The 13,191-nt window shown below is 47.3% G+C and overlaps 1 protein-coding gene across 2 annotated transcripts in view; it reads right to left on the bottom strand.

Moving 5' to 3' along the window:
- Positions 1–13,191, bottom strand: part of GRB7 (growth factor receptor bound protein 7) — a 437,163-nt gene that overhangs the window by 401,719 nt on the left and 22,253 nt on the right. Inside the window, exon 2 of one of the 2 annotated variants that reach the window (XM_068262979.1) lies at positions 105–269. The exons of the other annotated variant lie outside the window; for it this stretch is intronic. Within the exon in view, the coding sequence (XP_068119080.1) occupies positions 105–269 (165 nt within the window). The remainder of the gene's footprint in view (positions 1–104; positions 270–13,191) is intronic. 2 annotated transcript variants of the gene reach the window in all.

Raw genomic sequence — 13,191 nt, 5'->3', positions numbered from 1 at the left:
TATTGTGCAGGGCCCACCTGGGGGGTCCAGCTTCCAGGGGAGGGGGGGGGGGCAGCAGGGGTCGTGGTCCTGGTGCAATTGCCCCCTTTGTCTTAATGGCATACCTGATATACCTGGTGGAACCATTTTAATTGATTCAGCTGGTCCTTGGAAGAAATAACAGTCTTCATATGTGTGTTCTCAAAATCATTCCAGTCAGTCTCTACAGTGGAAGAGTCTGCATCATGCCACCGTCTAGGAACTTGAGTGCATTCATCTGACTGAATAATCTGTAATAAAGCATGATAATGGGTAGAGATCTGTCTCCTGGTATTGGCTTGTAAAATTAGTTTGTTTTTTTAGGAAAGAGCAAAAGTGACATTGGTCAAACCCGTCGTCTGGGACGGTACTGCATCTCTCAATTGGAAGTAACTGAAGAAAGATTTCCTGGACTGTGAAATGTCTACCTCTTTTGGCCTTAACTTTGGCCCAGGATTAAACTTAATTCCAATCTGTAGCCGATACCCTCTTATGCACGAGAAATCTTTAGCTTTTTTTCAAATAGATCATCAGGGACATCTGTAGGACTGATATTGTGGTGAAAACCCTCCCACAGTGTGAGTAAAAGGCCATGGCCCTGACTGTTTCCTCTCTATAGGAAACAGGCGTTAGGGATGCTCGTCGGATTCCGCGGAATGGAGATCCCAGAAATTGGCAATTCCGTTCCGGTGATCTATATCGGTAATCGGAAATAGCGGAATTTCTATGCGGAATTCCAACGGAATTTAAACAGATGCGTGTAAAAGCTGCATTAGCCAATCAGAAAGATCGGAAGGAGATAGACCCATCACAGAAGCTTAAAGTGACTCTAACAAAAATGTAATCCGCTTTTCTACCATCCTACAAGTTCCTAAACCTGTTCTAATGTGCTCTGGCTTTTACTGCAGCACTTTCTACTATCACCATCTCTGTAATAAATCAGCTTATCTTTCCCCTGTTGGACTTGTCGTCCTGTGTCTGGAAGGCCGTCAAGTTCTTCAGTGTTGTGTTTCTGCTATGCACGCCCCCCTACGGGCCCCTCTATGCACACTGCCTGTGTGTTATGTAGATTTTATCTTTTACAAGCTGGATAAATCGTCCTCTGAGCTGGCTGGGCTTTCACATACTGAGGAATTAGACACAGGCAGAGCTGTTTGCAGCAAGAAAGGATTAGCCTGTCACTTCAGTGCATGAGAGCTGCAGGGGGAAAAAAACACACAAATGATCTCTTGAGATTCAAAAGGAAGGCTGTATACAGCCTGCTTGTGTATGGATGTATTTTCTATGTGTGGACATACTGTACATCAACCTACTTCCTGTTTTGGTGGCCATTTTGTTTGTTTATAAACAAACTTTTTAAACCTGTTTTTGACCACTTTTAATGCGGCGGGAAGCGGCGAAATTGTGACAGAGGGGAATAGGAGAGGTCCCCTAACGCACTGGTAGGTTTACTTTTGTGCAATTTTAACAATACAGATTTTCTTTAAAACATGATGATTTCTGCATTAAAAACTGAATTTCTGCACCATCTAGAGTCTTAACAAAAACCAACCAATCCTACGTTAGCAACCAGCTCCTAGCTACCTATTTATCCCACCCATTTTGTATATAAGAGAGGTGTGACAGTCACGAAGCTTGTGGCCTTCAGTCTGGTGTTGGAGAGAAGAGAGACAGACCCATATTACTTGTTTCAACATAAAACAATAGTCTTTTTAAAGACTGTATATAAAACAAAAGTCTTTTTAAAAACTGTGAGAGAGAATTCCATTGAGTGTGAGCTATTAGTAGTAGCTAGGTGTATTTGTGAGAGAGTGACAGTAGATTGTTAGTTTGAGTGATAGATTGTAGTGTAGTGTACTAGTAGTTGCTGTGTGGAGAGGGTTAGACAGAGCCAGCCAGGCCGCAGGCTTAGTGTTTGACAGAGTGAAAGAGGTGATTGATTAGTTGAGTGTAGTGCAAGGTTTTTTTTGTTTTTTTTTCGAAGTTCATTTTTTTTTTCTTTATTTTGTTTTTGATTAATTTTCTTTATTTCACCCCCTTATTTTTTATCTGTTTTTTATTTCAAGTTAGTTGGATTTATTTTACTTTGCTTCTGTTGCTTATACCCCTTCCCCAATAAAGTGTTTGGCCCCAAAAGAATGGAGCGAAAGCAGCAGCAATTTCCTACCACTTCTAAGAGAAAATGGAGTGATGGTGGTGTTGGAGGATCACGTCAAGTACGTGATCAGGTTGAGTGTGGCAGCAGCAGCAGGAAGCGTTCCGCCCTGATTAGAGATGTCTTCCCTCTGTTGAGCAGCAGGCGAACAGGGTAGTTGATTATTTTGATCAGGAACCCTCTACCCAGTGTGAGGAACTTGAAGCTAGTGGCAGCAGCACCAGTAGTGGCCAGGTTCTTCATGACCAGAACCCGACCACAGCTGCTTCTTTTGACGAGGTTGCTTCCTCCCAGTACTCTCCTCCAGAATTAAAGCACACTTAAAGAGAGTCTGAAGCGAGAATAGATCTCGCTTCAGACCTCATATATAGCAGGGGCACGTGTGCCCCTGCTAAAACGCCGCTATCCCGCGCCTTAACGGGGGTCCCTGTCCCCCCAAATCCCCTCCGTAATGCGGGGGAGCGCTTCCGCATTGGGGCAGGGCTAACCGCCGCAGCCCTGCCCCATGCGCGTCTGTCAGACGCGTATCTCCGCCTCTCCCCCGCCCCTCTCAGTCTTCCTTCACTGAGAGGGGCGGGGGAGAGGCGGCGATGCGCGTCTGATAGACGCGCTGGGAGGCAGGGCTGCAGCCGTTAGCCCTGCCTCCAGGAAGAAAAAAAACCTACGACCAACTTGCAACCAAGGTTTGCGGGGGTGGGTTGGGGGGACAGGGACCCTCGTGCAGCCGCGGGATAGGGGCGTTTTAGCAGGGGCACATGTGCCCCTGCTATATATGAGAGCTGAAGCGAGATTTAGTCTCGCTTCAGTGTCTCTTTAAGTCGATAAGAGATGTGCAGAAGTATTGGGATGAGGCATTGGAGGAGACCATGGGACAAAGGTCCCAAGAAGCGGTGGGTTCTGTCGTGACAGAAATGGCCCCTGTGTTTTCTTCATCCAGTAATCCATCACAACTGGGAATTGTGTCACCACCAGTCAACTACAGAGGTGTTTCATGGCCAGGTGGAGGGTCCAGAAGAGTCACTTGTGGGTTCCAGTGCTTTGGTTGAACTGGATGATGTTTTGGATGATGAGGTGGCTGATCCACCGTGGCTGCCATCTGGTGGGTTAGACACTAGCAGGTGTGAGCAGCATGGAGAAACAGAGCAGATGGTTGGCCAGCAGCCTGCAAGTGCTTTCCCGTCTGTCAGTACCCACCAGTCCAATGCTGAGCATCGACGTGCTAGAACAGGTCGCACCACTGCTCCACATCCCCTGCATGAAATTATTTTACTGTTCTGGAATCAGAATCAGAAGAATCAGAATCAGAAGGAGTTTATTCGCCAAGCACGACGGGGTCGTGCCTGGAATTGGGTTTGGCACCTTACAGTTGCTCATAGTAGAACACAAGAAGTACAAAATAACAGAAACATGCAGAGGCAGAAGTACAAAACAAAACAATCCATAGTACAAATGTGAATACAAAATCAGGCGTGCAAAGTGGAGATTCGAATTTCAGTAAACAGTGTCCAGTGACCAGATTCAACATGGAGTTTTGTTCGCTAGTTCATTCAAGTGAGTTCAGGAGGTTGACAGCAGAGGGGAAAAAGGAGTTACTATGCCTCAAAGTTTTGGCGTAGATGGCTCGAAAACCTGCGGCCTGACGGTAGCCGGATGAAAAAGCGGTGACCAGGGTGTGAGGGGTCGCCGGCAATCCTCAGTGCTTTGGAGCGTAGTCTGGAGAGATGGAGGCAGTCGAGTGAGGGGAGTGGTCTCCCAATAATCCTTTCCGCCGATCTAATCATTCTGTGGAGTTTGTATCTATCCCTAATGGACGATCCAGCGTACCAGACGAGGATCGAAGAGCAGTGGACAGACTCTATGGTGGCAGAGTAGAAGTTCATCAGCAGTTCCTGGGCCATGCCGAACTTCTTCAGTTGTCGAAGGAAGAACAGCCTCTGCTGGGCTTTTCTCTGAGTTAAGGTGGTGTTTTCCTTCCAGGTGAGGTCGTTTGAGATGGTGGTTCCCAGGAGGCGAACGCTGGCCACTCGTTCAACTTCGATGCCGCCAATGTAGATTGGTGGGGGGGCTGGAGCGTGCCTCCTGAAATCTACTATCACCTCAACAGTTTTGGTTGTGTTGAGGACCAGTCTGTTATCCATGCACCACTGGCAAATTCTATCGACTTCCCTGCGGTAGTCCTGTTCGTCGCTGTTGGTCACCAGGCCCACTATAGTAGTGTCATCCGCAAATTTGATGACCTTGACAGAGTTTGCCCTGGATCTGCAGTTGTTTGTGTAGAGGAAGAACAGGATCGGTGATAAGACAAGACACAGCCTTGTGGGGCCCCCGTGTTTGTTACCCTTGGTTGAGAGATGACATCCCCCAGCTTCACGACTTGAGTCCTGTTGGTCAGGAAGTCAGTGATCCACAGGCAAAGGGTGGGATGGACATTCAGTTCTACCAGATTGCTCTGCAGTATGCGGGGACAGATGGTGTTAAAAGCCGAGCTGAAGTCTAGTAGAAGGATCCTGGCATACGTGTTCGATTTGTCCAAGTGGTCGTTTACAAGCTCTAGACAGATGTTGATAGCGTCATCGGTGAATCTGTTTGCTCTGTATGCGAACTGGAATGGGTCCAGTAGGGGGGTGGTGTCAAGCTTAACCACTTGAGGACCTTGGGCTTTACCCCCCTTAAGGACCAGGCACTTTTTTTCCATTCAGACCACTGCAGCTTTCACGGTTTATTGCTCGCTCATACAACCTACCACCTAAATTAATTTTGGCTCCTTTTCTTGTCACTAATAAAGCTTTCTTTTGGTGCTATTTGATTTCTGCTGTGAGTTTTACTTTTTATTATATTCATCAAAAAAGACATGAATTTTGGCAAAAAAATGTTTTTTTTTTACTTTCTGTGCTGACATTTTTCAAATAAAGTAAAATTTCTGTATACATGCAGCGCGAAAAATGTGGACAAACATGTTTTTGATTAAAAAAAAACCCATTCAGTGTATAGTTATTGGTTTGGGTAAAAGTTATAGTGTTTACAAACTATGGTGCAAAAAGTGAATTTTCTTATTTTCAAGCATCTATGACTTTTCTGACCCCCTGTCATGTTTCATGAGGGGCTAGAATTCCAGGATAGTATAAATACCCCCCAAATGACCCCATTTTGGAAAGAAGACATCCCAAAGTATTCACTGAGAGGCATAGTGAGTTCATAGAAGATATTAATTTTTGTCACAAGTAAGCAGAAAATGACACTTTGTGACAAAAAAAAAAAAAAAGTTTCCATTTCTTCTAACTTGCGACAAAAAAAATGAAATCTGCCACGGACTCACCATGCCCCTCTCTGAATACCTTGAAGTGTCTACTTTCCAAAATGGGGTCATTTGTGGGGTGTGTTTACTGTCCTTGAATTTTGGGGGGTGCTAATTTGTAAGCACCCCTGTAAAGCCTAAAGGTGCTCATTGGACTTTGGGCCCCTTAGCGCAGTTAGGCTGCAAAAAAGTGCCACACATGTGGTATTGCCGTACTCAGGAGTAGTAGTATAATGTGTTTTGGGGTGTATTTTTACACATACCGATGCTGGGTGGGAGAAATATCTCTGTAAATGACATTTTTTAAAAACTTTTTACACACAATTGTCCATTTACAGAGATCTTTCTCCCACTCAGCATGGGTATGTGTAAAAATACACCCCGAAAACACATTATACTACTTCTCCTGAGTACGGCGATACCACATGTGTGGCACTTTTTTGCACCCTAACTGCGCTAAGGGGCCCAAAGTCCAATGAGTACCTTTAGGATTGTACAGGTCATTTTGAGAAATTTCGTTTCAAGACTACTCCTCACGGTTTAGGGCCCCTAAAATGCCAGGACAGTATAGGAACCCCACAATCGACCCCATTTTAGAAAGACACCCCAAGGTATTCCGTTAGTAGTACGGTGAGTTCATAGAAGATTTTATTTTTTGTCACAAGTTAGCGGAAAATGACACTTTGTGAAAAAAAACAATAAAAATCAATTTCCGCTAACTTGTGACAAAAAATAAAATCTTCTATGAACTTACCGTACTACTAACAGAATACCTTGGGGTGTCTTCTTTCTAAAATGGAGTCATTTGTGGGGTTCCTATACTGTCCTGGCATTTTAGGGGCTCTAAACCGTGAGGAGTAGTCTTGAAACAAAATTTCTCAAAATGACCTGTGAAATCCTAAAGGTACTCATTGGACTTTGGGCCTCTTAGCGCAGTTAGGGTGCAAAAAAGTGCCACACATGTGGTATCGCCGTACTCGGGAGAAGTAGTACAATGTGTTTTGGGGTGTATTTTTACACATACCCATGCTGGGTGGGAGAAATAACTCTGTAAATGGACAATTGTGTGTAAAAAAATCAAAAGATTGTCATTTACAGAGGTATTTCTCCCACCCAGCATGGGTATGTGTAAAAATACACCCCAAAACACAATATACTACTTCTCCCGAGTACGGCGATACCACATGTGTGGCACTTTTTTGCACCCTAACTGCGCTAAGGGGCCCAAAGTCCAATGAGTACCTTTAGGATTTCACAGGTCATTTTTGTTTCAAGACTACTCCTCACGGTTTAGGGCCCCTAAAATGCCAGGGCAGTATAGGAACCCCACTAATGACCCCATTTTAGAAAGAAGACACCCCAAGGTATTCCATTAGGAGTATGGTGAGTTCATAGAAGTTTTTATTTTTTTGTCACAAGTTAGCGGAAATTGATTTTAATTGTTTTTTTTCACAAAGTGTCATTTTCCGCTAACTTGTGACAAAAAATAAAATCTTCTATGAACTCACCATACTACTAACGGAATACCTTGGGGTGTCTTCTTTCTAAAATGGGGTCGATTGTGGGGTTCCTATACTGTCCTGGCATTTTAGGGGCCCTAAACCGTGAGGAGTAGTCTTGAAACAAAATTTCTCAAAATGACCTGTGAAATCCTAAAGGTACTCATTGGACTTTGGGCCCCTTAGCGCAGTTAGGGTGCAAAAAAGTGCCACACATGTGGTATCGCCGTACTCGGGAGAAGTAGTACAATGTGTTTTGGGGTATATTTTTACACATACCCATGCTGGGTGGGAGAAATAACTCTGTAAATGGACAATTGTGTGTAAAAAAAATCAAAAGATTGTCATTTACAGAGGTATTTCTCCCACCCAGCATCGGTATGTGTAAAAATACACCCCAAAACACAATATACTACTTCTCCCGAGTACGGCGATACCACATGTGTGGCACTTTTTTGCACCCTAACTGCGCTAAGGGGCCCAAAGTCCAATGAGTACCTTTAGGATTTCACAGGTCATTTTTGTTTCAAGACTACTCCTCACGGTTTAGGGCCCCTAAAACGCCAGGGCAGTATAGGAACCCCACTAATGACCCCATTTTAGAAAGAAGACACCCCAAGGTATTCCATTAGGAGTATGGTGAGTTCATAGAAGTTTTTATTTTTTTGTCACAAGTTAGCGGAAATTGATTTTAATTGTTTTTTTTCACAAAGTGTCATTTTCCGCTAACTTGTGACAAAAAATAAAATCTTCTATGAACTCACCATACTCCTAACGGAATACCTTTGGGTGTCTTCTTTCTAGAATGGGGTCATTTGTGGGGTTCCTATACTGCCCTGGCATTTTAGGGGCCCTAAACCGTGAGGAGTAGTCTTGAAACCAAATGTCGCAAAATGACCTGTGAAATCCTAAAGGTACTCATTGGACTTTGGGCCCCTTAGCGTACTTAGGGTGTAAAAAAGTGCCACACGTGAAGAATCTGAGGGGGGGGGGGGTGATCAGGAGTCCTCAGGGGGCAGTTTAGGGTTAAAAAAAAAAAAATAGTGTTGACAGATAGTGACAGGGAGTGATTGATGGGTGATTAGGGGGGTGATTGGGTGTAAACAGGGGTCTGGGGGGTGGGCAGGGGGGGGTCTGAGGGGTGCTGTGGGTGATCAGGGGGCAGGGGGGGGGAGATCAGTGTGCTTGAGTGCAGACTAGGGTGGCTGCAGCCTGCCCTGGTGGTCCCTCGGACACTGGGACCACCAGGGCAGGAGGCAGCCTGTATAATACACTTTGTAAACATTACAAAGTGTATTATACACTTTGTATGCGGCGATCGCGGGGTTAACATCCCGTCGGCGCTTCCGTATGGCCGGCGGGATGTTGCGGCGGTGAGCGGAGTCAGGCGCCGGCGGAGGATCGCGTCACGGATGACGCGATTGCTCCGCCCATGCCCCTAAAAGGACCGCCGCCTCTGTGGGTGAGCTGGTCCTTGCTGGCTCCACTTCCCGGCCGCCCCTGTGCGTTAAGCGGTCGGGAAGTGGTTAATGTGGGACAGTACTACTCTTTCAAAGGTTTTCATGATGTTGGAGGTAAGGGCCACAGGCCTGAAGTTGTTGAGATCGGAGTTTCCCTGCTTTTTGGGAACCGGAATGATAGTAGACTGTTTGAAGCATGCGGGGACCTTGCCTTCCTGAAGGGATTTGATGAAGATGGGGGTCAGGATGGGAGCCAGCTGCTGTGAGCATGTTTTCAGGCAGGCTGGTGACACCCCATCAGGCCCAGAGGCTTTCCTCGCATTCAGTTTTGACAGGTGGAAGAGGACGTCAACTTCACACACTGCTGGAGGTGGTGGGGTCAGGTCTGTGGCATAATCGCCTGTGGCTGTGGAGTGGACAGTAGCTATCTCAGGCTCCGCTGTTGCCGCCTGGTTTTTAAACCTGCTGTAGAAGCTGCTTAGGTCCTCTGCTAGCTTGGCGCTTGGCATTGCTTGTAGTTCGTGACAGCTTTGAGCCCTTTCCAGACGGCTCGTGGGTCATTTGAGAGGAGGTTGTGTCTCAACCTGGCCGCATACTCCTTTTTGGCGGCTCTTAGTTCTCGTTTCAGGTTGTTCCTTGCTGTCCTGTAGTTCGCCTGGTTGCTGGCCTTGTGCGCTGCTTCCTTGCTTCTCCTCAGTTGCCATAGTTTGTTGGAGAACCACGGTTTATTGTTAGGGTAGACTTTGAAGGACTTGGTTGGTATGCAGGAGTCCTCACAGAAGCTGATATATGAGGAGATGTTGTCTGCCCACTCGTCCAGGTCTGGAGCTTCTAAGGCCTTCCAGTCAGTGCAGTCGAAGCAGGCCTGAAGTTGGAGTTTGGCCTCACTCGACCCCACTTTGGTAGACTTGAGAATGGGTTTCATTGACTCCAGGCGCCTCCTGTAGGTGGGGATCAGGTGGACAAGAGAGTGGTCAGAGAAGCCCAGTGCTGCCCGTGGTATGGCTTTGTAGGCATCCTTCAGCACTGTGTAGCAATGGTCGAGGGTGTTCCGGCCCCTAGTAGGGCAAGCTACATGCTGGTGAAAACGTGGCAGCTCATGGCGGAGATTGGCTCTGTTGTAGTCGCCCATTACGATGAACAGCGAGTCTGGAAGGGATGACTCTCACTGTGTGATGGTGTCGCTCAAGTCTCGCAGGGCGTGTCTGACATCGGCATCTGGAGGGATGTACACTCCTACGAGGACAAAGGAGGAGAACTCCCTGGGCGAGTATATCGGTCTGCAGTTGACTATCAGAAGTTCTAGCTCGGGGGAGCAACTCTTGGCTTGTATCGATGTGTTGAGGCACCATGATTGGCAGATGTAAAAACAAATACCGCCGCCTTTCTTTTTACCAGAGAGGACGGTGCTGCGGTCTGCTCGTGTTAAGCTGAAGTTGGGAAACTGAAGGGCATTGTCTGGGATGTCATCATGTAGCCACGTCTCTGTGAAGCAAAGGATTGGGGTGTTGCTGCTGAGCTCCCACTTGTCGCTGAGAAGACGGAGTTCGTCTAACTTGTTAGGGAGGGAGCGGACATTTGCCAGGAGAACTGAGGGGATCGCTGACCTCAGCCCTTTTCTTTTGAGTCTCACCTGAGTGCCTGCCCGGCAGCCCCTCTTCCGTCGACGTGCAGGGGGCGCTTGGACTGAGCTTGCAATTTTTTGGGCATGGTTCCATACCTTGTTGTACAGCAACCTCATCCCCGGGTGGGTGCCGCATGTTTCCCACAGGAGGAGCTGCACCCTGGAGTAGATGTAGCACTGGGGTGGCATAGGGGAAGCAGCTATGTGTGGCAGTGGTGCTTACTGACCAGGAACAAACCGGCATATAATAATAGCAGACAGACTATACCGTGGCAGACCGCAGGGCGCAGGCTCAATATCAGGCATAGCAGCAAGCAGATCAGAACAGAAGGCAGGGTGATAGGTGAGCAAGCGTAACAGACATAAACAGTTCCGTATTGGTGAGTATGGCTCAGGCTGATCAGGAAGCAGTGCGCCAGGTCTGGGTGACTTTGCCAGTTGTTGTGTGGCGGACTCGCAGGGTATGGGCTTAGTAGTGGGCAAGTTGCAGAGCAGTGGTGGTAGTAGTTGGAGGCAGACAGATCACAGAAGCTATTTACAGTACTGTGCAGCGACAGGGTGCATTGATGGTTGAGAGGTTGTGTGTAGTGTGATGTATGTTGCACAAGTGGCAGTGCCCAGGTGCAGGGTCTGACTTCATAAGGCAGGCAAAACAACGAGTCAGGGCTGTGGTGCAGGCAGTGTGAGTAGTCAGTGTTATTCAGCTGTCTCAGCAACACAGCCAGACTAGAGCAGCCCGCAGGGTGGCAAAGTGACTGCAGTAGCTGAGTATTTGCGGGCTTACCTCGCAGATGGGCTGATGTGGCAGTGGCAGACGCTCCTGGTGCCAGGGCCCGGAGATCAGCTGTCCTGCGCAAGTATGGTGGTAGCCGATGAGCAGGCAGGCTGTGGATGCCTGAGGGTCCCGATGGTGAGTGGGAGGCAGAAGGTGCGCTCAGCTATGGATTGGCTGCTTCGGGGTGTGCGCTTCTCCCTTGGGGGTCACTCTGGTTTGATGCAGGAGCACTTTGTGGAGTCCGCAGCTGGATGGAGGCAGGCCGCGGCTCGATGTAGGCAGCCACCTTTCCTGTCCTACGGAGCGCGGTGGAGGGGCCGCAGCTGGATGAAGGAGGACCTCTCCGTGCCGGGTGGCAGCAACACGCTTCTGCCTTGGAAGCGCGCTGTGGAGGCCGTGGCTGGAGCGATGAATGGAGGCAGGCCACGTGTTTGTGCCTGGCCTGTGCTGCGTGCCGGACGAGAAGCCGAGGTAGCAGTGGAGGTGGATGGGCAGTGCGCCGGCAGGGGGGCATCTGTAGAGGTGGTGAACGGTCCGTGTGCCAGAGTGTGTGGGCCACACTGGGGGGTGGAAGCAGGTCCCGTGTGCTGTGATCCGGTCACCGGTCCTCCACGTGGTCGCAGTCAGGTCTCCCTCCGAAGTGGTGAGGGGAGCCGTCCAGCAGCAGCTGAGGGGACGAAATACTAAGCTAATGCTAAACTAAGTGTACTACAGCTAGCTACCGGCTAGAAAACGAGAAATAAAAAACGAGAAAAACAGGAGAGAAAAGTCCTACAGGCTGGAGCTTTGTGCCGAGGCAGCCCCCTCGGGCGCCCACCGAAGAGAATGAATCCAGGGCAGTCTGTTCTGTGTGCCATAAATCGGTGAGCAGAGGCCAATCGGGCAGCGGGTTCGGCACTTCATGGCTGATAAGCCATCTACGCAACCACCACAGACGGGAGTTCGAATATGAATAATTACAATAAGATGGGTGAAGGAAAAGCAGCAGCAAAAGGCCCCATATAATTAGTGGTTAATAGCAAATAGCAAAGCACCGTACGTGCTACAAACACATTTGCAGTGTATGTTAAGGAGGACAGGGAAAAGAAGAGGGAAAAATTCAAAAAGACCTTGTAGTTTTTGAGATGATTGATGTTAAAGTTAGAGGGAAAAAAGTCGCTATTTAAATGCAGTAAAATGACAGATAATGTATGAACATGTAACATGTAGATTCCAATGGGAATCTGTAGGATCCACTCAACATAAGGAAGCCTTAATGCATATCAAGTACCAGTTAGGTGTAGTAAACCTGGATCTGCCCCTCTCTTACCCACTCTCTCACTCGTTCCTGACGAGTTTTGGTGATTTTGCCATCATTCATCATAGGGTTGCAGGCGCAATACGCCCCGGTGATGTGGGCGCACACCCACGCATGTGCAGAAGACGCCGACCCATTGGGGCTAGCAATACTTCAGAGGCGGCCAGTGAGACCCAGGAGAAGACCAGAGCTGAGGTGAGGGACATATATGATCTCTAAGTAAAGATATAATTTATTATTCGTCTCGAATATCCTTTAAAGGGATAGTTCACCAGTTATCAGCAAAGCAGTTGGACAATGTAATGTAACACAATGTAAGTGTTCTCACAACAGTGTTTGTATGCAATTTCTATAGAAATCGTTTCAGTAGATTGTAGTAATATTTTATTTGCATCTTAAAAGTGCTTTTCTTCCCCTATTGTAGAGAGATACATAGGGGGAAGATGGGGGAAGATTTCACCACACAACCCCCAACAGAAATAGGGGGTCGTTCTGGCATTGGCACTTAAAGAGGAACTCCAGTGAAAATAATGTAATACAAAAAAGTGCATGATTTTTACAATAATTATGTATAAATGATTTAGCCAGTGTTTGCCCATTGTAAAAGATTTCCTCTCTCCTGATTTACATTCTGACATTTATCACATGGTAACATTTTTACTGCTGGCAGGTGATGTCACTGGACGTAGCTGCTGCTTGCTTTTTTGGCAGTTAGAAACCGCTGTAAACAGTTATTTCCCACAATGCAAAAGGTTCACAGACAGGAAACTACCAGGACATCACAGTTTCCTGTGGGAGGGGTTTCACCACAATATCAGCTATACAGAGCCCCCTGATGATCCGTTTGTGAAAAATAAAAGATTTCTCATGTAAAATGGGATATCCGCTACTGACTGGGATGAAGTTCACTTCTTGGTCACGGTTTCTCTTTAAGATACATTACTTTTTTCAGCGGAGGACTGGTATACAGAGCAACTGTTACTAAATCAGAAAGGATATAGGCAATTAAAGTTGAGTAGCTGCTTGGGTTAGGTATTAATTAGAATGGTTATAGAACATGGTAGTGGG

Source organism: Hyperolius riggenbachi, chromosome 12 (genome assembly GCF_040937935.1).
Source record: "Hyperolius riggenbachi isolate aHypRig1 chromosome 12, aHypRig1.pri, whole genome shotgun sequence".
NCBI classification, from domain to species: Eukaryota; Metazoa; Chordata; class Amphibia; order Anura; family Hyperoliidae; genus Hyperolius; species Hyperolius riggenbachi.
This window is presented reverse-complemented; position numbering and strand designations above follow the sequence as displayed.